The sequence below is a fragment of the Phyllopteryx taeniolatus genome, chromosome 11 (assembly GCF_024500385.1).
Source record: "Phyllopteryx taeniolatus isolate TA_2022b chromosome 11, UOR_Ptae_1.2, whole genome shotgun sequence".
NCBI classification, from domain to species: domain Eukaryota; kingdom Metazoa; phylum Chordata; class Actinopteri; order Syngnathiformes; family Syngnathidae; genus Phyllopteryx; species Phyllopteryx taeniolatus.
Genome location: NC_084512.1, coordinates 17,160,076 through 17,184,645, shown reverse-complemented (window position 1 = coordinate 17,184,645; position 24,570 = coordinate 17,160,076). Strand labels below are relative to the sequence as shown.

General features: G+C 39.8%; 1 protein-coding gene across 2 annotated transcripts in view; it reads right to left on the bottom strand.

Moving 5' to 3' along the window:
• Positions 1 to 3,230: 3,230 nt before the first annotated feature.
• The window catches only part of crtac1b (cartilage acidic protein 1b), a 28,429-nt gene continuing 7,089 nt past the window's right edge, over positions 3,231 to 24,570 (bottom strand). The window contains exons 4-15 of one of the 2 annotated variants that reach the window (XM_061790781.1): positions 24,320 to 24,456; positions 20,540 to 20,696; positions 17,973 to 18,107; positions 16,843 to 16,985; positions 13,703 to 13,839; positions 9,350 to 9,432; positions 9,054 to 9,154; positions 8,784 to 8,952; positions 6,923 to 7,068; positions 6,771 to 6,813; positions 6,531 to 6,674; positions 3,231 to 5,737 (exon numbers count right to left, since the gene is read on the bottom strand). In XM_061790781.1, coding sequence (XP_061646765.1) covers positions 5,610 to 5,737; positions 6,531 to 6,674; positions 6,771 to 6,813; positions 6,923 to 7,068; positions 8,784 to 8,952; positions 9,054 to 9,154; positions 9,350 to 9,432; positions 13,703 to 13,839; positions 16,843 to 16,985; positions 17,973 to 18,107; positions 20,540 to 20,696; positions 24,320 to 24,456 — 1,523 coding nt within the window. In that variant the 3' untranslated portion in view covers positions 3,231 to 5,609. The remainder of the gene's footprint in view (positions 5,738 to 6,530; positions 6,675 to 6,770; positions 6,814 to 6,922; positions 7,069 to 8,783; positions 8,953 to 9,053; positions 9,155 to 9,349; positions 9,433 to 13,702; positions 13,840 to 16,842; positions 16,986 to 17,972; positions 18,108 to 20,539; positions 20,697 to 24,319; positions 24,457 to 24,570) is intronic. The other variant, XM_061790782.1, reaches the window with a different exon arrangement.

Below are 24,570 nucleotides of genomic sequence, written 5' to 3'. Positions count from 1 at the left end.
GGTCCGCTCGGACTCAATGCCCCCCCCCCCACACACACACACTTCCCCTGGGACGTGGGTGAAGTTCTGTCAGAGGTGGGATTTGAAGCGCCTTCTGACAGGGTACTCTGCCAGACGTTCCCAACAGACCCTTACAATACGTTTGGATCTGCCAAGTCGGACTGGCATCGGTTGACAGCTACGCCCCTCTCTTCACCCGAGGGTCCAAGACATTCAACCGCAAGTCCGATGACGTGACCACAAAGTCGATCATCCAACTGCACAATCCAATAAAATACAATTAAATATATATATGTGTTCCTATCATAGAAGATTCATTTAAATATCAATGATCGCTAATGAAACATCAGACAGGAATACGCACAAAAATACTGAACCCTGAAAAATATATATATATATATATAAAAAAAAATATATATATATATATAAAACTAGAAAAATAACATTGTAGCGAGCAAATTGCACAAAAACAAACCAACAGATATTCCCATGCAGAAGAAAAATTAAATTACGTTAAATTGAAGCACTTGGCACTGGACTTTCTTTCCTTCCAGTACAGAGCAGTGAGCACAATACAGTACTTACAGGTAACATATGGGTGCAAGCTCATTTTCAGATAAAATAAACTGTGACTGCAGCTACAAATACAATGTAAGCATCCAAAACGTTCTGGTTTATTTTTCCATTTTTATTTAACAAATCCACTTGTGTTCATTTCCTTTCAGGACAAATATTCAACATACTGTATCTCAGCCTGCATAGCTGCTTTCTCTTGTCGTTTTACTTCAACGCTCAAGTTGAATGTGGACATTGTGTGCTTGTAGGAAATTGGATGATTTGTGCATGCAGGTTGTTTCGCACACACGTGTACATTGTATTCCAGTGTTAGTTCACTTAGCACATGGAAAATAAGGAGCTTGTTTCATCTTTGGGAGGTACTGTATATAAAAGATGCACTACACACTTAGCATCCCCTACCCCAAAGAGAAGCCTCTATTGGACATCATTCAATAACTCTATTTTGCAGGCTGTGTTTCCTCTCGAGCCAAAATGTATCACAGTGTTCTGTGATTGTATTCACTGATGTCTTTCTGTCATCGTGTATACTTCCACTCTTCCCAAAAACGATGTAATCCCTCTTCCAGATAAGTCTAAAGCAGTCGAGCAGAGATATCTGTCGCTGTCATTTTTTCCCTTTTTGTTTTCTTGAGGATTAGCTCATACTTTGAACAATCCTCTCCTGGCTTTTCACAGTTAGCGGGCTTTGCCATGTTTCCCAATGTGATGGTTGTATCCATGACAGAAGTGTGCATTAAGATGAATATTGCATTAAGTTTAATAAAAAAGTACAGTAATCCTTGTCACAAACTTAAATGACTGCCTTCTTTGGCACATGTATAAGAAAATAGAAAAAGATCTATCACAGATAAGTAACTAACGTGGGGCACACAAACACCTATTTTTAAAATGTGAGCGACGCCACAAATGACAAGGAAAAAAAATCTGCATGTATCTTCTTACTGCTCTCATAATGCCTTGGTGAGATGACCAACACAGCACACCGCACACATAGATAACGGTTGAATAAATAAATATTTCCACCTACAGTACCAGCTGTCTTCCGCAGTACCAAGACTGACCTATGAGAGGCAGTACGGTGTCCCAGGGAATCCAGACTGCCAGTAAATACATAAAAGAAGAAATAGAAGAAGCTAGGCTAAATGTTATCTTATCTAGTAACTACATTGGGATTGTAAACTGTTCTCCATGTCATTTGTATTGTGGTTAATGACTTGTGAGACACATTATACAAACAACACAACCACTTGCTCGTCTAATTGAGTCCGGCCGCAGGGTGAGCTTCAGGTCGCTTCCTATTTTGCTACTGTTACGTTTCACATCACAATCATGGAGTTTGTGGCTCACTCGAACCCGTTGGTGACCACACACACATAAGGATTTGCCATCAATAACAGTTAACATTTTTAACATTTACATTGTCGACCCAAACCGTTTTCAGAGCAGATTGGGGAGGAAAAGTCACTCTTAACACAGCCCAAGGATAATCCCTCAGGATAATCTTTCAGAGACATCTGGTTATGAGGCAAATGCTCAAATCAGGCCTGATTATCAGTTTGTGTGTACCCCACTTTACTAGGATGGTGGAGGTTGGAAGAAGAGCAGCGAGTGCTATGTGGATTAAAACAGCAGTAAATGAGTTTTAAAGCATGCACATTTCTTTAAAAAATGGGGATCTTTATTGTACATGGAGGAGAAAATTAACCAAAAAAATCTATTTGGTTAAACTTCTTAGTTGCAAACATGAGCAAAAGATATAAAATGCTGGAATTGATTGGACCTAATCTGCAGGGCCCAGCTGCTAATGTTCTATGTAACAGTTTCTTGGCTTGCAGAGACAGCATGACACCATTGCAGCTTCATCCAGCATCTTCTGTGTGAGATTTTAATTGTTTCAGTGCCATTTAGTTGTCATTGAAAACATCTGAAATCTCTCTTTTATACATTTATTTACAGGTGTTGTCTGGATCCATCTTTTTTAACACATAAATAGATTTGTTTATTGTCAGGACCAGTATTGTTAGCTCAGATGAAAAGTGTGACGTTTTTGACAAAAATGCACAAAATATTTCAGATGTCCATGAATCACACAATCTCACACGCAAGCCTGAAGGACTTCAATGAGTTTGGTTAGCCAAAAGCAATTGATGGAGCTTTGAGATGATGGTAAAGGGAATCAAAACTGGATGAGAGTGTGGTTGAAAATTGTGGGTATTCCATTTGGAAATTTTAGTGAACTTAATGTTTCTGGTCATCATTAGAGCCAAAATAGTTCTTCAAACTGTTTTTAGAATCATGTTTTCCTGTGTGTTTAAATCCACAAGTCTACTGTTATGAACAGGTTTGGGCAAACCTTTGTGCTCGAGGGCCAGATTCTTTTGATGAGGTAAAATATATGTTGTTTAATTAGATAAATAAATAACCCCCCCCCCCCCCCAAAAAAAAAAACAAACAAAAAAACGGTCAACTTAATGCAACTAAAATTACAGGATTCCTGATAACTGCTCAGTGGGCTGTATGTGGCCCGCAGGCCATACTTTTCGCAACAGTGGCAATGAGTATGATTCATGAAATATTCTAATGTAGAATTTATTTTATTTCACCTTTCCATGGTGTGTTGTTTAAACATAAATCATAACGTATTTTATGTAAAAAAAAAAAAAAAAAAGCAAGGAAATACATTTTGTCCTGTGGGTTTTCCATACGTTGCCACTTTCGCTGATAACGTAAATATCGCAACATACGCATGCGCAGCGTCATCAGCCACACTTTTAGCGAATGACAGTCTGGACTCCTTTCACCATTTTACATACATTTAACAGGTTGATATTACGTAAAGTAATTAAGTCTAAATGTTTATAGTGGGCACGGTGGCCGACTGGTTAGAGCGTCAGCCTCACAGTTCTGAGGACCCGGGTCAATCCCTGGCCCCGCCTGTGTGTAGTTTGCATGTTCTGCCCGTGCCTACGTGCGTTTTCTCCGGGCACTCCGGTTTCCTCCCACATCCCAAAAATATGCATTAATTGGAGACTCTAAATTGCCCGTAGGTGTGACTGTGAGTGCAGATGGTTGTTTGTTTGTATGTGCCCTGTGAATGGCTGGCAACCAGTTCAGGGTGTACCCCACATCCTGCCCGATGATAGCTGTGATAGGCTCCAGCATGCCCGCGACCCTAGTGAGGAGAAGCGGCTCAGAAAATGGATGGATGGATGCCGTCCTATGAATGTGTTTTGATGATGAATCTTTGTATCATTTAACCAGTTTTTATTGAACTAGCTAACTAACTACAATGTTCCCCGCAGACCAAGTGAGAGACACATACCTTTTTCTTTTATTAATTTTTTTTGCCAGCTGAGCCATTAACATTAATTGTGCCCCACAAGTAGCAATATTTTGCATCCTTAACTAATAGCCTGGGTTTTTTTTTTCTTTTTTTTTTGTTTTTTTAGCAATTCAAATAAAATTATTTAAATCCATTTTGTTATCTTCAAATATATTTTAGGTTGCTCATTAATTTGTGCGGGAGGGAAGTTGCCAACGATATGTTTATGTATTGAATCAGTGTAAAGTACAGTAACACGGTACCATGATGCACGTATAAATACGAAGGGTGAGATGATTTAAATGTTTGAGGGTGAATATTCTCTAAACTGAGTGTCAGTAATTATAGTATTGTTACCGTTAATATTATTAATTTATTAAAAGGAATATTTTGTGGCAGAGACATTGGCCTGTGTATTTTTTATTTTGTCATTATTATCACCAAAATGTATAACAGCAATCTACTGTGTTTTATACTGTACAATAAATGTTTTTAGAGGTGTTGATTAAATAAATGATGAGGGTTCAGAACTACTGTAGAGAGTGGAAGGGTTTAAACTAGTTTTAAAAGTGACCTTTGTGAAATGGGCAGGAAAATGGTCACTTTGGTTTGATTTGATTTCCGAGAAGGAGACTTTATTTCGGGTATATTATGTTGCTCAAAAAAAAAAATTATTTCTCCTTGAACTTAATGTTTCTAAAATTCATTCAGAACTAAGTAACATTGGTGTGCATTCTACAATGCAGATCATTTAAATGATTGTCAGACTGTGCTAAATGGAGCCAAATGTAAGGTCATTTGTAATGCATTGTAATGAGTATCTTGGGCTTTCATGAATTATTTTAATGAAATAAATATGGCCTAACATTAGCTTTTAAATGCTTACCACTCTCAAATTAAAGCAAAAATAATAATATAGTATTTATTGTAAAATGTAATGTTTTTAATTAAATTGTGTGTCTGCCATGTTTTTAATCTGATTTTATTTTTATTCTGGGCACATTCAGGGAGCACCCACAGGGACAGTGAAGCTCATGTTGATGGAATTAAATATAATATAGTGCTCAGCTTTTTTTTAATGAAGTTATGTGGATTCCCGTAAATAAAATTAAACTTCATGCCATCACCCTAAAAGAAAGTGTTCATCATCTTTGCTGTGTTGTAGAATTATTAATAGTTAACAAAATGTAACCCACAACTGCTGACAGATGGTCTGGCATATGTTCACTAGCACACACACTGACACGCATACTGTACACACACACACGCACGCACACACACACACAACTTGTAGCATGGAGACCTGGTGTTCCTCAGCATCCCAGTAAGCCCAAACGCAGAATGAGAGCAGCATTGTGCACACATACAGACGGTGGCCTCAGCGTGTCCCTAATGAATGTTCCCGGAGGAGCCAGTCGGTTCGGTGCAGTGGTTTTTATTCGCTGCAGCCACCACTTATTGACTTGGACGCTGTTCAAATCCCACTGAGATAAATGCCAGGTGATGACAAGAGGGCAATGCGGCTCTAACGCAGTTAGTTCTAGCATGCTCTCTGCAAGTTCCTGACGAGCCCCAAAAGTGACGGATGGTGGAAAACAAGACTGATATCACAGATCCATTGAGCTTGTTTTAGGAGAAAGAGGAGGAGGATAGAATGTTTTCTTTGAGAGTTTCTGTACATCCTTGTTAATGCAGAGAAAGAAGGCACCTACAGTAGTCCACTCTGGAGATGGGTCGAGATGAGAGGAAGTACACCGATGGGTGATAGCCAGAGAGAAATGGCCGACCATGTGCGTTCCGCAGACGACCGCGTCTTCCCAAAGTAAGCCACCTGGGCTGCAGAAAGAGAAGGAATTGACCACCATCTGTGCCTTTTTGGCTGACAGCAGAATTACATGCAGGGAAAGGAGGATTAGTCATGAAAGACAGTGGGGTGCAGGGATCAGAGCAGGTCAGAGATGTTAGCACCGTGAAACACTGCACTCCAAGCCAGTACAGTGGAACCTCTGAGACGGAACACAATTCATTCCTGGAATCTGATGGCCTCCCATTTGTTTTTCACATTGCAGCTGTAGCTTACTTTTTAAAATTGTAGTCAAACAAGTGTATTATTAAAGTGTAACCAATTAAAGCACTCGACTTTGATAAGTGTGGTTGATCTGCCTGACTTCTGTGCAGGCGACGTGGGTTCAGTTCCCACTTAATAACAGAGTGGTTGTTCATCTCTATGTGCCCTGGCGACTTTAGATCATCGATGGTCAATAATTTGTTAAAATATCTGAACCACATGGGGACTGACCAATAGTATCGAGTTGTGGAAAAAATATTAAATTCGAGGAGGTTTTGGCCCGACGCCAGTGATATAAAATGTAAAATATAGTCAACTCTTATTGGAAAACAAAATATATACAGTTTACTGTATATACTGTAATACTCCATCTTTGGGGCGGCCTGCTGAATCTCATTTCATAATTTTTGTTTTAAATGTTCATGTGATGACTAGGCATTTTTGATTGGCTGTTATATCAGCGACCTTTCCATGCCATTCACTTGCGATCCAGATTTCGATTCACATCAAAAGTCGTTACGTGGAAACATGGCTTGAGTCGACGACGCCTTGGTCACTCACCCACACATGCTGTCCCATCATCACTGGGCTCAAAGCCCTGGTTGCATCTTCTCTTGGTACGGCATTTAAAGCTGCCATAAGTGTTGGTGCAAACGGGGCGGTCAGAGGGACACACAGACGGGAATTGGGTACACTCATCTTTATCTGAGGATGAGGAGGTGGCACAGGAGGAGGGAAAGACCCCGGTCTTGATAACGCAGACAAAAGACCATCACAACTATCTTAAGGTTTTAAACTTACCAATGCAGCGTCCATTTTCATTTAGAGCAAAGCCAGGACCACACTGCAAGAGAAACTTTGTGTTACCCTAGAGTCTACAAAAACAGCACTGGAATGAAGTTTTTATGCTCCAGGGGTGTGGGGGTTTATGTGGCTATGTGGGACCACTGTACCTCTATTTCCACGGTGGGGGTGACCTCATCATCGTCTCTCGGGTAGTGGATCTCCAGCACAGAATTGATCTCTGACGGTTCCAAGGGTCGAGCAACTGAGATGCCATCTGGCCAGTACACTTCCACATTTGTGGCCATGTCCTTACCTTGTATGGACAAGCACAGACCATATGCTAATCTTGTTCTATTTCAATGTAAATAGATCCGACATACAGAAGATCAGATTTGATAACGGTTATACATTTTAATTATATGCAGGTTTTTAGTGTTCTGTTTGGATTACAACTGTATTTTACCGTGTCCACATTTTTCCTGTATTTAAATCATGACGGTTACAGTTTAACACTCTACATGGCTTCCCACTTGTTCACAGTTCTACATTACATATCGATGGGTACAATAATAATATTACATTTCATTGCATACAGTATACACTCTGACATTACATAATTGTGGAGTATTGAAAAAGTAATACTACTCTGAAATTAGTGGAAAGCTTAATGTTTATCTTATTTATGCCCTTAACCAATTTTATATGATGGCAAATAGGCAGGTTTTCTGAAAAAATTTAACATAACTTTATGTCTGCCATATTTGTGCACCCACAGTAATGCTTTTTAACGCGTTTAAAAAAAAGTAGTATTACAGTATACTACAGTAGTAACTACAATGGAAAAAAAAATATTTTCAATTTCCTTATTGATATTGAATAAAAACCCTTCAATGTCATTGATAGCCCTGTATCCTTTCTGTAGTTATGGTTTGACTGTCAAAATGGCAGATTTTTGCACAGTACTGTATTGCTCCCATAAGCAACATAATTTTCAACAGAGGTCCATCCCTCTTCAGAGAGAACCTTAATTCAAGTGGCATTTGTAGTCTAAACAGGTTCTTTTGTCAGACAGCGATCTAGCCAGCAGGTGTGCCTAAAATATTTTGTCTTTACTTGCTCCCATATGTCACTCTTTGGTTGAGAGGTGATGAGTGACTGATGCCTTTAGCAAAAGTGAAGTTCTCTCATGAGGTCAGGATGGTGCCAAGAGTTTGCTGTTTTGGTTTGCGTGTGTGTACGAGGCCTTACAGGGGAGGCCTTGGAGAAATGATCTTGTGGGCCGAACTGGGCGCCAGTTTGTCACAAAGCAGGCTAGTTTCCAGCCGGCAGCACCTGTACACCCCCCCCCCCCCCCCCCCCGCCCCCCCCCCCCGGTCCCCCAATCCCACTCAGAGATACCTCACTCTCCCTCGGGTGTCCAATCACGCCTGAGGTAATAGCCTGATGCTTTACACATTACACATTGTACTTTCCGACTCTGCTTATTCCGTTTCTCGCCATCTGCGTGTCATCAGTATGTGATCCGTTTTCATAATTAACTGATTGTTTCCCGTCGCATTACATGTTTATGTTTCACTTCACTGCTAATCAGACCGTCGTGAGCTATATCATTATCCAGTTAATTATTCTCAGTTGCAGCAGGAGCAGAAACACAGCACTTGGCCAAAAGTAGTTGGACACTACATTACACGGTAATATTATATTATATTATATTATATGGTGAAATGGAGGACAACATTGGTCCTCAGTTTGAAGCTTCTATCCAATTCATCCAGAAGAACATTTGTCAGGTCACTGATGTTGGATGGACACAAAAGTCATCCAATAGGGACTTCCCCAAAAAGCTGGAAGTATAGAAATGTCTTGGTAAGATGAACAATTGAAAATAATTGTCGAACTACTAGGTACACCGTATTAATTATTAAAGAGGTGTTCCCCAATACTTTTTTCCCCTCTTTTTCTCCTAGTTTACCGCCTCATTACTACTCATGCCTAGGTTTGCAAGAAAATTTTTATCTTTCTTCTTACCTAGGCCGAAGTGTGCGACAGGCTCCATCTCGCAGAGGTACCCTGACCCTCCATCGATGATGCGTGTGTGCGGTCCGCTCCTCTTTGTGTACACCACCACTTTAGCTCCTCTGGCAAAAGCGCCAAACTTGGTCCGGGGAATCACACGCAGCCATGAGTTTGTGGTTCCCTTTGGAAAACACACCAATGAGGAGGATAAGGTGGGACTTTATAAAATATTAACTTGTAACTAATATTAATAGTTGCATTGTCTTCAGGGTTAACACTCACCAGGTTGACTTTGTAGATAGAAAGCGGTTGCGCTGCACTTTCACCATGAGACACCAGCAACTCCAGACGGCCATCTCCATCAAAGTCTGTGGCTACAGCTCCTGGAAATGCATCACCGTAATGACGCAACATTAATGAACAATCCACAGATCTGTCCACTATGAGGGAATCCGTAATGGAGTTTTAGTGCTATCTAGTGGAAGATGGAAGCACAGCAGCTTTATTTAGAGCTTGGCTGCTTCATTCTAACTACTCTACATGATCTGTCTGTGTTGCAGGATTTGTTTCACACTCACCAGTTCCTCGTCCTTCTGGCTCGGAAGCCTCGCCAACATTCAATTCCTCTATCTGGGGGTCTCCATGCTCTCTCCTGCTCACCCTGCCAATGAGATGAGTGAACATGGTGTTACTGAGATCATTGTGTCAGACTGCTGTCATCCACCCACTGACCACAACATTAGCACGTTAGAGGTTATGTACCAATAACACTTTTTTCAGACCGAGTACGAGTTCAGTACAATTAGGCTTACGTATATTTGAGTCCTCACTATTACAGAGAAACCAATACAGTATTTGATCTCATTACGTCTCACAATTGTGATGAGAATGTGATTTATTTTAATCAAATAGTGTTCACAAACGCAAAACACAAACCTTTCTTGAACATGGCATATGTTTCACCCAAACACTTTTTAGGACAACAACTTTCCATTATTGACATTTTAACTTCCAACGGCAAGTTTAACAGTCCATCCGTCCATCCATTTTCCGAACCGCTTATCCTCACAAGGGTCGCGGGTGAGCTGGCAGGTAGCCCAGCTGACTTCGGGCGAGAGGCGGGGTACAACCTGAACTGGACGGCAGCCAATCGCAGTTTAACAGTCTTGCCTCACATGTTACTTAAATGTAGCCTGTCACACAAGGTACTTCAGTTACAGTATATGGTATCTAAGTCTGCACACTAGGGGGCACTATATAAAAGGAGTACATAGCGAAGACCGTGCTTGCCAGCCGTCGCTGTCCAGGCGTGGTTCATCATCCATGTTGCAACGCATAATTTGCAGTCGCCTAAAACATGCCTGTGAATATTCTCATTCATCCAGGTCATTTCCTTCTCAGGACATTGAATCGATCGCAACTGGAGTGTTCTGTTTGTCTTAGAAGACATTTCGCCTCTCATCCAAGCAGGCTTCATCAGTTCATGCAACAGGGCTTAGTTATGACGCACTAGCTTAAAAGTGTTTTCATCCTTGTCCTTAAAGTATTTCGACATGCCTGACATGGCTCTGAACTAAAAACATGACAAGATGCAGTTAGTATCGTGTGGCTTATACAATTGTACAATAGTATATCACTTCCAGGAAGAAACCTACTTTATATTATGGCTTGTAGAAAAAAAGCACTGACCACGCCACTTTGCACATTTCACATGGAATGCATAGAGTATAATTTAATATGCTAAAAGGTTCAGCCAAATATTGATGGTCATATCATAGATTAATTAGCCTGGGCACAATAGTGAGCTTGTTTTTTTATGGCCTGAGTGCAGAGTTAAATGAGTTGCTTCATCTTCATAACAAACGACAACAGAGCCAAGTGCTCTGGAGCGGTGACCCCCGTCGGACCATCATTGCGTCCAAAAAGACAAATTCTCCATCAGTGACCTGGCAAGCAGGCGTGTTTTGATCCGGAAAATCGCTGGGGCTTAAACTGATTATTGATATTCCACATGTTTGGATTCATCCGCTAATGGCAACATTCATCAGCTGTTTCATTCAAGCTGCTTGGGCTTATGCTAGAAAGTAAGCTCTTAACAACTTGATATGCATCTTAAGATTGTGTTTGGAGGGCTGAGTTAATTAATATTATCTAGCGAGGAAGCCCAACCTAAAACTGTCTTTAATGAAAGAGTCGCCCATGTGTGCAGGAGGTGGGAGCCCAGATAAGGATCCTTGGCCATGAATTCTTACCGGCTTCAAGTTAAACATATTAAACATAGTCGATGGCCACTATATTAGGTACATCTGCAGAATCAACAACTAAAAAATCTGGTTTACAAAGACAGTAATGCTCAGTTTTGATTGACACTTCAGACATTTCATTTAACAATGTGTTAAATATTTACAGTAGTGTAGTGAATTGCACTATATCATCATAATAATGTAATTTATTTCTTTTTAGACTTAGTGAAGCAGCAAGTGGACCATTACCCAAGGTTACTTTGCATGCCTTGTTCCAGGTTTGATTGTTTGTTACAATCACGAGGATCATTCTGTTTAAAGTGTGACAGCAGCCTGCCGTGTTAAACAACCTTGTTTCCTGCATTCTGTGTGTCTGCGCTGTACAATCGCTCCTCTTCCAGGCAAGGAATAAACTAGCAGAACAATAATAGGAGCCTATTCAAATTCTATATGTTTTTAACGATGCTTGAGATCTCAATATGGGCTAAAAGAATATATGTCTTTATTCAACTTTTATGAAGCTATGACATTTTTGCCTTGGACTTTATTTCACTGAAATGACTAATGTTCTGTTTTGATCGTTTTGAGGTGTTTTGGTTCCCTAATTTAGCTACATGAGAGTGTTAGGATATAAGAAACACTTTTCAGTGTGATACAGTGCAGTTTTTCACCACTGTAAATGACAACTGCACTAATCAGTGGTGGGAAGCAGTGTCGGTGTCAGAGCATATCCGGTAGGGGGGCATTAGGTCAACAGCACATTTTGTAGCTTACACATGCATGCACGAAAACAACATTAAACATTGTAAAAAGGTGTGCGCTGGCTGGAATTGGGTAAATTAAACACGTTTAGCTTTAGAAGAGTTGAGACGCCGAATGTGGCCAAGTAATGTGACCATGTACAAATGATCAACGCCCTATTTCTAATGTTCATTTTGTTTTTTTGTTTTTTCTTCTATCGCACGGTTAGTTGGTAAAATAGATTTACACGTTTTCTGTACATACAGTATATACAGTGCTGTGAAAAAGTATTTCCCCCTTCTCAAGCTCATATTTTTCCTCCACTTTAGTTTAAGATCATCAAACATTATCTATCAGACAAAGATAACCCAAGTAAACATAAAATGTAGTTTTTAAATGGTGATTTTATTCATGAAGGAAAGATAATAATCAAAGTTGTGTTGCCCTGTGTGAAAAGGTATTTGCCCCCAAAACCTAATAACTAGTAGGGCCACCCTCAGCACCAACAATTGAAATCAAGCATTTTCTATAACCTGCAATGGGTCTTTCACATTTCTGTGGAGATATTTTGGCTCACTCTTCCTTGCAGAATTGTTTTAATTCAGCAACACTGGAAGATTTTCGAGCATGAACGGCATTTTTAAAGTTATGCCACTGAATTTCAATTGGATTCAAGTCTGGACTTTGACTAGGCCAAACCAAAACCTTCATTTTTTAATTTTTGTTTTAAGCCATTCAGAAGTTGACTTGCTGGTGTGTATTGGATCGTTGTCCTGCTGCAGAACCCAAGTGCGCTTCCACTTCAGGTCACAAACTGATGGCTGAACATTCTCCGTGAGGATTTTCTGGTAAAGAGCAGTATTCATGGTTCCATCAATTACAGCAAGTCGTCCAGGTCCTGACCAGACTATCAGGCTACCACCACCATGTTTGACTGTTGGTATGATGATCTTTTTCTGAAATGCTCTGTTACATTATCCAGATGTCAGGCGCACACCTTCCAAAGTGTTCAACTTTCATCTCGTCAGTCCATATAATGTTCTCCCTAGAGTCTTGGGAATCATTCAGATGGGTTTTTTTGTTTGTTTGTTTGGTTTTTTCCAAAAGTAAGACACGCCTTTATGTTCTTTTTGGTCAGCAGTGGTTTTGGCATTGGAACTCTGCCATGGATGTAATTTTTGCCCAGTCTCTTCCTTATTGTTGAGTCATGAACACTGACCTTAACTGAGGCTTTAGATGTTGTCGTGGGTTCCTTTGTGACCTCCTAGATGAGTCGTCCCTGTGCTCTTGGGGAAATTTTTGTAGGCCGGCCACTCCTGGGAATGTTCATCCCCAGTTCCATGTTTTCTCCATTTGTGGTTAATGGCTCTCACCATGGTTTACTAGAGTCTGAAAGCTTTAGAAATTGCTTTATAACCCTTTCCAGATTGATAGATGTCAATTACTTTATTTCTCATCTGTTTTTGAATTTCTTTGGATCATGGCATAGTGTTGCAGCTTTTTAAGATCTTTTGGCCGACTTAACATTTTGTCAGACAGGTTTTATTTCGTGTAAGCGATTTCTTGATTAAACAAGCCTGGAGGTAATTAGGCATGGGTGTGGTCAATGAAAATGAACTCAGTTTTCCAAAAATGTTATTAGCCACTGTTAATTCATTAATTAACAAGAGGGGGGTACAATTACTTTTTCACACAGGGTCAGGTAACTTTATTATTATTATTAAACATTAAAGTGGGGAAATTATGCAAATTTGAGAAGGGGGTAAATATGTTTTCACGGCACTGTACTTTTGCCACCACTGGCAATAATAAATGCATTGTTAACTTACAATTGACAGTGTCAGTTGCCCAACTATTTGTGTATATGTGGCACGTATGTAGTGCAATAAATTCAATATGTACAGTGTGTGCTGGATAAGTGTTCATGCTGTGCCACCGAGAGCTTACCTAAACAGTCTGTTGGCCGAGGGCCCCCTGTAGGCAATGTTATTGAAGAAGACCTCCAACTCGTTGTCATTGTCAAAATCAGCTGCAATAACGGTGCGGACCGGGGATGGCATGGAAAACTTCTGCGAGGCTATGTCCTGGGAAGAAAGCAAAACAGGGCACGAAATTAAAAGGACAATTTTACAAGTGAACTGAACTTTTTTTCTTTATAACAAATGTTTACCAGATAAAGAGTTTCTTGCAATATCAGCCTTATGGCTTTGGTTCTACATTATCAATTATTTGAAATGGAAGTGTGCACTTGGCTCTTTTCATAACCTTGAGCTCGCAAGGTCATTTTCCTCAGCAGACAAGATTCATGATCTAGGTCTAGTCCTTGACTCAAACACTCATCTGTCAAATGATCACTGCTCACTGTAAAGATTATTTTAAGGTGGACAGGTTGTACTCAGAAAAGTAAACTGTATGTCTCGAAAAAAGAAAAAGAAAAAAAAAACCTCATCAGTGTTTTTGGACGTGAAAGTAACAGATCTCGTCCTGCTTCACTGATGCAGTGATAAGTCTGGTAAGAATTATAGAGCATCCCTTCACTACCTCCAGTATTTACACCATGTTTTAATTATAAGGCTCATAAACCTGTCGGGGGGGGCGGGGGGTTGACCTTCGTGCTTTTTAAGGTGAAGGAGAGGCAATGGCCGACGGAGGCCATGAAAAGGGTGGGGGCTTTGGGCATTCAGGTACATGGATGACAAAGACCCACTTTATTATCTAAAATGTGCAGCAGGAAAAATAAGCATTTTCAGGGTAACTATGGATATGGTCACTGTCAAATGAAAAGTATGTAGCTCCGAATTTTGACTTATTTATTTCTAATTATAAACACAAAGAAAGTTAGTTATTTTTACTCATTTTCCTATTGAAAATTATATATGGGTCAATATCACTATAAAATGCTTTTGGTGTCCTTGTCAAAATCATTCAGTCGTCATGAAAATATAGCAGAATAAGGAAACTCTGACGTCTTACTATAAGTGGTCAAGCATTTGAACACATACCAGCACAATGATAAGGCTCTTAAAATGTGTTTCCTTCACTTTATACGTTTTTTTTATTGGATGTACTTAATTTTGGCATGTACCATACATTGCTCTGCTAACTACTGTGTGTAATAAGTTGTTACTACTTTTTTTTTAATTATCCATGATTTTACTGTCTGTAATGAGTTATTTGATCAAATTTTGTCATTTTGATCATGTATAATATATTTCAATATTGATATATAACACTTTACGTGTCCCTGAAACTGTTGTCCACCCTGTCATTATGGGGTAACTTCCCCTTTAAGAAACCCTCTGATGTTTTCAGTAACATTATGACCAGCATTTTGTCTTTCTTCAATAGAAGCTGCAACAGTGCCTGGTTGCAGAGGATATATTTACACTCATGTTTTATAATTTTCATGAACTGTGTGTAATTGGATGTTGTCAATGTCCACTCTGTCATTGTGAAATATCAATTGATACAAAAACTACAAAAAAGCAAAACTGGTTTTGAATAAGCTAATATGCTTTATCTTTTTATAAGTGAAGGGGAGTAAACTGATTAAAATCGGAAATCTTTTTTTTGCGAAAATTATCTGAGATTTTGTTTTAGGGCCATGTTGCCCAGCCCTACATTGACAGTACCTGACTTGCTATCGCCCCTGACATGCTCACAATGCATGGCTCAGAATTTTCTTAACATTGTAAATGTTCCTAACTTGGTCGAATTCTGAGTTGCATGACCTCAGTGGTTTTCAACTTGTGTGGTCAAACCTCTCGCTCCATACTATAATTAAGACAGCTCTACTTGGGATATGTCTTTCTATTAACTCTGTGCATTTGTGTGTGTGTGTGTGTGTGTATGTGTGTGTGCGTGTGCTCGCATGTGTGTTTGTGTGTTCAAACTATTGCAAAGAAAAGCGCAGTAATAGATTTTAATTAAAGCCCAAACAGACCTAATCTGCACTTTCCACTGCGGCGGCAAGCTGCTGTTTCAGTCCAATTTAATTAGCAGTTTACTAGAGTGATACAACAGCTTCATTATGCAAGCCAAAGGTCAGCACAGCATGCAGGAATGTTAGCACGGGTGGGGGGGAGGGGAGGGGGGGGGGATTTGGCATCTTAAATTTGTTGTGGGCTTCTGATTTAACAAGCTTTGTCTGAGGAAGAAGTAAAAAAGGAAAAACATTGGACAGCTTATCCAATTTGTTTTGCGTGTGTGTTTATGAGATCATGTATAAATGTATGTGTGTCATGTTGATGGAACTATATTCAGGCTGTGTCACACATTAACCCCTTCTTTGAACCCCATAAAGTTGTCTCCATTGACATTTATCTCCTCCGTAAAGGATGTGAGCTGCCTCCGACGATCCAAACACAGTAAAGCTCATCTCAGCCATCGCCGTCTCATACATACGCACACAGTTGATCACCTCTTGAACAGATGTCTATAGAATTGTTCATCAACTAATCACAACCTCCATCTGCATCGTAAAGGTGCGTTCACTTGACATTGATTCGGGCAGAAGAACAAAAGCTAACATCAGCACCTCAGATCGATTATTCGTAGCAACGACTGCAGTTGATGACTCCAAAACAATTAGTCAGCATCTGTAACTAATTGCGTAAATATCAACGTGGCCTTAAAATTCACTTTGGTATCTTTTTAATTATTTTGGAGGGTTTGTTTTAGGTGTGGGTTACAAATGAAAGGTATTCCCTAATATTTTGAGCACGATATTTGACATCTCAGCCAAACTGCATGAAAAATTTGTGATTGGAACAATTGGTAAAAACAAGCATGAGTATTAAAATAGTGAATGTCTTAAACAATTCATTCCAGGATGCTGGCCGTGTCGTTTAGATTTGTTTAACATTGGAAGTAAAGGAAAGAGAAGAATTATAATCATGTGTGATGGTTTGGGGGTTTTGTGAAATTTCTAAATGTTTTTCTCCAGATATTTCTGTCAAATTATAAATTTCTTCACCTCATAGGCATTTGACGTTTAAGGTTCCACTGTTTTTGCCTTCTGCACCTTTCCTTGGCGAATTGTTGCTATGCATGGAATACGGATGCATACGCAGGAAGTGTGGACTCACCTTGAACCTCTGCTTGCGGTTGTTAAGTTGCATGTAAAGACGATGAGGTCCGTTCCAGTTGCCGTAAACGATGTCCGTCTTCCCGTCACGGTTGAAGTCTGCAAGGGCTACCCCTCTGCCGTGCTGCATGGGGTCCTCCACCCCTAACGAGACACAGTGACATGTATGTACACTTACATATACAATACAATATTGTGCAAATCTTTAAAAACATCCTGCTTTACCGATGCTATCATAGCCATATATTATTATCCCTTTAAAATAACCACACTTGTATTTGTAACATACAGAGTTTTGTATATCAGACAGTGAAATACTGTATATCTCAGAACCTTTCTTAAGACAGTACATGATTAAATTAACTATTATATTTATTAAAAATATATATCATTTCAAATACACACGTTGCACAATAATGTAAAGTTGCGGGAACCTGCCTGGAGCCACTCATTGCTAATGCTTGTATGTATCTGCCCTAATACATTATTCCTGCAAATAATGTCCAAAAGCATTTATTTACAGAGGCCTTCATTTGGATCACGTTTCGAATAATATTAAGATTACAAGTACTGAGGCAGACTGGTTTGAACAAATAAGATTTTTTCCCAGAACATAAACAACAACCACGTGGAGTGATCACGTTAAGCATACTGGAAGGCTAATAGTCAAAATGATGCCTTCTCCACATAGAAAAAGGGCATCTTTAATATTGTTTACTTATGTACCTTGCTGGTTGCTGCTGCTGCTGTTTTGGTTAGCAACAGAGTTCAGAATTGCTCAGCAGTTAGCTATCTAAAGGCCTTGTGTGAACAATAGTGTCTATGAAGTGAGGTAATTGAAGTCACTACACGTTTTTGTGGTAAAATATATTATTGGGGGTAACAAGAAGTGTCTCAAATCTGAAGCCAACGGTGCACAAAAAAATTACTTTTCACTGTTGGAGACATCTTATAGCCATCACTTCACTTAACATTATTTGCATATTAATAGCATTTGGGATTTTCCAAAGAATGAGATGTAGGAGGGATTTTGACACCTTCATTTATTTACTTGGTGGAAAAAAAAAATCCTAACAGACAAGTTATTATTCCAAGTCTGTCAGGATCTTTAAACCGTAACTTTCTTCTTACCAGACTGCTGCGCCACGTCAGTAAAAGTTCCATCGCCGTTGTTTCGGAACAGGAAGTTGGGTCCGTACTCGTTGTCACAAAACACATCAGAGTAGCTCTGGCTCACGATGGGCCCCACGACCACACCTCGGCCTCCTGCGCGGATAATTACAAGAGATAAAGACAAAATAAACAGCAGCTCTTAAATGCCGATGAGTCCAAACATCCTGACTGTCGTTTGCCGCTTCGAGTTTCATTCAAGTGCAGAGCGGTATTTCCCTGTGACATTAGTGAGGTGACTGCCCTGCCATTTTGATACACAACTTCCCTGAATGTCCCTTTCGAAAACAGTGTGATGAAAAAGCCATCTAGAGTACTGTATATCCTTCACCAATTTTTTGGCACAGCTCCTGCAGCCCGCCTGTGCTTGTAAAAATTTATGTGATGGAGATTGATTTGTCAACACAACATCGCTGAAAACTTACTTGGATGAATTTTAAGGACTTTTCAATGACGGCCTACAATAAACCGCGGTTTAAGTCCCGAGGGTGTCATTTATCAAAGACAGAAATCATACCCAAAATGGTCAACGTTGTCATTTATTGTGCTGTCTTTGCAACTAAGCAAGTATCCATCACACGCTTGTTTTGTCCCGGCAGATGTGAGCTGTTTGTTCAAGTGACGGAGGAGTGAGTTAGTGGTTTTGATATATAGAAACTGTTTCAAGGGTAAGCGCTTCCTTTAAAAGGGCAACAATATCGGAACAGCATGCCGTTTTTGTTAGCTAAAAAGAATTTTGGTTTTCTAACCCTGGTATTAGGGCCGCACTGAAATATGCCGTATTACCGGAATTAAGTCGTATTTTTTAGAAATATAGTTGCGAAGGAATACATTAATTATCATTGCAACTTTCCTCACATTAATAGAGATCTTTTTAAAAATTGCTGTTCCACAATTTGTCTCAGAGTGCATCATTCACTTAAGGCACACCGAGTGACATGGCCGAATGTAATTGAACAGGACAAATGCAAAAAAATTACGAACTGCACACGTAACCAACTTGCTGCGACGCTGAAGGTTCTTATTGGGGAACAACCTTTTGAGATGCCACTTACAGGTCAACTGTACTGTATTATTTTTTTATTGAACCATGAACGCAATAGCTCGATTGTCAAGGAAGAAGCGAGTTGCCCTGGCCCCTGTAGCTATATTACAACCCCAATTCCAATGAAGTTGGGACGTTGTGTTAAACATAAATAAAAACAAAATACAATGATTTGCAAATCATGTTCAACCTATATTTAAATGAATACACTACAAAGACAATATATTTCATGTTCAAACTGATAAACTTTATTGTTTTTAGCAAATAATAATTAACTTAGTTCCAACACGTTCCAAAAAAGCTGGGAATGCGTCATGTTTACAACTGTGTTACATCACCTTTTCTTTTAAGAACATTCAATAAACGTTTGGGAACTGAGGACACTAATTGTTGAAGCTTTGCAGGTGGAATTCTTTCCCATTCTTGCTTGATTTACAGCTTCAGCTGTTCAACAGTCCGGGGTCTCCGTTGTCATATTTCACGCTTTCAAAATGCGCCACACATTTTCAATAGGAGACAGGTCTGGACTGCAGGCAGGCCAGTCTAGTACCCGTACTCTTTTAAAACGAAGCCACGCTGTTGTAACACATGCAGAATGTGGTTTGGCATTGTCTTGCTGAAATAAGCAGGGGCGTCCATGAAAAAGACATTACTTGGATGGCAACATGTTTCTCCAAAACCTGTATGTACCTTTCAGCATTAATGGTGCCTTCACAGATGTGTAAGTTACCCATGCCAAACGGCACTAACACAGCCCCATACCATCACAGATGCTGGCTTTTGAACTTTGTGTCCATAACAGTCCGGATGGTTCTTTTCCTCTTTGGCCCGGAGGACACGACGTCCACAATTTCCAAAAACAATTTGAAATGTGGACTCGTCGGACCACAGAACGTGTTGCAGCCATAAAATTCTAAGTTAATGATTATTTGCTAAAAACAATAAAGTTTATCAGTTTGAACATAAAATATCTTGTCTTTGTAGTGTATTCATTTCAATATAGGTTGAACATGATTTGCAAATCATTGCATCCTGTTTTTCTTTATGTTTAACACAACGTCCCAACTTCATTGGAATTGGGGTTGTAATTGGACTGGCTGAAGGAGTCAGACATAAAATACACAGTAGAGTGAACTGGTAAGATGCCAGCTGTAGTGATTGATGTTGTCTCAGTTTGTACGTGTCGCCCTTCCCCTTCGCCTCTCGTGACTTTGACTGGAGTAAACAGCTGACAAAGAGCCAACTGACATTCTTCATTCCCACTACAATTAATCACAACAGCATAGCTTTTTTTCCTCCCAACTGGTACTACTTCAAGTCTCTCATCATTTCTTGCGCCAATATTTTAGACTCTATGGGTACGACAAGCACATGCTCCTCTGCACACGTCTGTGTAAATCACACCATGGCTGCTTTGGTGCTGGATGATCCTAAAAGTCTTCATTACACACACGCACACACACTTAAACACATATTCACCCACCAGTGAACTTGTTGACTCCCGCTTGTTCAGCCACGTTGGACAGTGCGATGACGCCTTGCGAAAGGTCACTCGCCGCCTCGTCCATCTCTATAAGCGCATGTGGACCCACGGTGCCGCTGGCATAGTTTGCTATGTAGATGGCATAACGGCCTGTGCCCTGGAGGGGGAAAACGTTTGTATTTGGTAAAATTGTTTAAAAAGGTACAGATGATGTGTGGACATCAGGAAATGATAACAAAAATGTAACATCGACTACAGTACTAGAACTAGTGACGTGTGCCTGCTTGATGATCAATATAATGGCTTACAGCATTTTACTCTGATAATCAACCACCCAATAAAAAAAATGACCCAGGACCCATTTTTTGTGTCCAGACCCTATATCTGGGAAGGGTTGCGCTCGATTTATCGTCTGTCTGTAGATGTTTCTTGCGGGCATCCTACCGATGACAAAGACAAAGCAATTTTGCAGTATCATACTGCTGAAAAACCTTCATTTCTTCAACATCTCAGACCAAAAACAATTTCCTGTTTCCGCTCAACCTGAACAATTTTCATTCATTTTCTTCAAGGAAACAGTCCAAACTAAAAGTTCATTGAAAGACGAACGTGTGCAACATTTGAACCTCTGGTATCTATTGAGCATACAACAGTTTGAGCTCAGTAAAACCTTGAAAATCCAATGTCACTGAAGTCAGTTTGTTACAGCATTTTACAAATGCACGTCAAGAGTCTTCCACGCTAAGTGAAAGACAAAAAGGACTATCAATATTCTAACTTTTAAATATTTGACCCTGTTTCTGTTGTTGCCATAGCCACATTTACACCGAGAGTCCATGTAGATGCAGACAATGGTCCTCTGTGAAAATGGAGAACATGCTTGTGTATTGAAGTGAACCAACTTTACCGTTTGGTTGAAACAAAGGTCCTCCTGTCTTGTCATTGCATTCAACTGCTGATAGTTTTGTCTCATCAGCCTGCACTGCATGTTCAGCCAATCAGCTTCTAGTTTTCACTTGGGTTCTGTTCAGCATTTCTTGTCTTAGTGAGTACAGCATCAGAGAAATACATTACTGCAAATCGAAATAGCAACTACTACATTTGGGTGTAGGAGTAGTGACTTTGCGAGGGAACCAGTCATATTAAAAGCAACATAAAAGTTTTGATTCTGTCCTTCTGTAACTGTAAAACAAAATAATAATAATATTAAAAAACATTTTTAATCAAACCCCTTTACCAGTTTCCTTGCTTTTACCCCCTTCCCCCGCCTCCCTTTGGAGATTAATTTCACACTCCATTATCAGTCAGAGCCCCTGCAGACACAAACGGAACCACACTAATAGACCACACACTTGATTCCAATGAGTTTTCCCACCAAACTGAAACATATTTCAGTCAATGAGAACGCATACATAAAAGAAAATACACTCACAGTTTTACCATTTGTGTCAAACCTATACAGCATTATTTTAAAATGTCATCAAGTGTCACATTGCCACCCACTGAGGTGGGAAGAGTCGGCTACATACACACACACACACACACACACAAGCACGCACACCCTCACAGCGTGAAAAATGAGAATGAACTGCAATGAAAGACCTGAAGGCCTCTGGCAGTTACTTAACAAACCTAAAAGTCAATGATTTTTCAATAAGTCTTTGCCCAAGGCTAATTTCTGTCAGTGCAATTGCTAGTGTGATGCGTGTGACATACCGCTTTGCAAAGTGCATACTGGGTGCTTGGCTTATATGCCTGCATGGCTCCTATATCAGACTCCCTGGAAAAAGGCTCAATAGGTGATGACACCATATTGACTTAATTTTTTTTAATTGTATGAACTATGATTTATATTTAAGTATGGCCTCTGAGTGGCACTTATTCCCGATGTATCAGCTTCATGTGAGATCTTGAGAGATCTTGATCACTTAAACACTAGTGAATTTCCCTTGTGGATGAATAGAGATCTATCTATCTATCTATCTATCTATCTATCTATCTATCTATCTATCTATCTATCTATCTATCTATCTATCTATCTGTCTATCTGTCTGTCTGTCTGTCTGTCGATCGATCTATCGATCTATGTATTTTTACATACAAGAGGATGCCACTTTATACCTTTATAAAGGGTTTAGTAATAGTGTATAAGTAGGTTGACATAAAATCTTTGTCGATCAGTAATGAAATAATTTACAAATTGTAAAAGTACTTTTAATACCAGCTAATTTTCACTCACTATTTGGCAAGTTCGTGCTACTGCCACACTTTATGGCTATCGATTCTGTGAAATCTCTAACAGGCTTTTAAACTTTGTATTTTTTTAAATATAATTTCTAATTATAAGAAGTATCTTTTTTTATCATTTACAAGTAGCAAAAGGGTAGCTTTATTAAGCTCATGACATCAATAATAAAGTACTAAAATTTGTAACTGGGGCTGCTACTTGTTGCGAACCAGTAACCCGACGTTTGTGACAGGTTTCGGTTGGGAGTTGTACTTTCATTGTCAAACTATTTTAATTTTGGCCCACCAAAAATTGAAATTCAAACAGTGCTAAGAGATAGCATGCCAGCAACCTGGGCAGACCCATAATATTAAAGACCCTGTAGAGTGAATTCAGAGATTTGTTTCCAAATACACTATACATGTTTGTAGATAACTGCTGAAAACATGTACAAAGACTGAGAACTGTGTATTACTCAATTGTGGACATACAGTGTTAAACTGCTTTTCACCATTTCTAGATTTTAGATGTACGAATTTATTTGATTGTCAGTTGGAAGTTGAGGGGCGTGTTTTGACCGCATTCAGCGGACACGCTCACAGCATCTTAGAGAACATCTCACCATTTTGAAGCCATTATTTCATACACTTGATGATTTTATTATTCTTTCAAATTTGGTAGGCTTGTTAACAAATCTCTGCAGTGCGTCAACTTTATTACATTTTATTGTCACTTTGCAGGGACTTTAACTGATAACCAATGTCAAAGCAATCTATGCATCCTGCAATGTAAAGTGGTACTTAGCAGTTTCTTTATGAGCAAACAAGTCCATGTGCATGATTAGTCACCCACTACTCAACATTGCCACATCTTTTGTTGCCCGTTTGAATGTAATTTAATGAATGCATGCTCCCCATCAGCCTCCTGGAACCGCCACGGAAGAACACACACACCGCCTTTTTGGCTGGCTCTTAAAGCATTACGCCATTATACAAAGATATCTTTCCAATCGGTGTGGCAGACGCACAACCCATCAGTGCTCAGCGAGATGGGACTGCGGGTTGGAAGAAAAAAAATAACTATTGCAAACCCAACTGTCCTCTCCCGACTATTAGCTTCTTTATCCCTAGATTGGAAGGCAGCATGCGATAAGAGACGAAGAAAGAGTCCGTCAGAGAAAGTAAAAGAGGCAGAAAACAAATGAAATAGGGTCCAAATGGAAAAATAGAGAAAATGATACTGGACAAAGAGCAGTCATCACTCATCCCCTCGTACCATGTTCTATAAAGCAAACGAGCCCCGGCCTCTGTAATTACATTGCTTACCGATGGACAGAGGAGAGAAAATGGCCCAACGTTCCCCCCAAATGAAGTGTCATAGCACAAGCTGAGGAGGGCGGTGCAGGCAGGGCATGAATTATCACTGGTAAACAAACAGAGGCAACCATGCATGGACACAGACGACACGTGAATATAATGTGTGTGTGTGTTGTGTGTTGTGTGTGTGTGTGTGTGTGTGTGTGTGTGTGCGTGTATACACGTACGTGTGTTTACCTTTCTGTCCACACAGGCCACTGAGCGTCCGGCCATACGGTTGGCCACATCCCTATGTTCGTTAATGTCATCATTCAGCAGATCCTCGAATCGTCCATTTCGGAACTTGAAGAGTTTGTCTGTATATGTCGCACGTCCTTAACGCAAAAGGAAAAGCAGAAACAGCTCACCCATTAGGCAATACAGTATTGGGAAATGCTCAATCTTTCTTAACTAGCTACTAAGGCTAACATAGATTCAAATGTAAATCA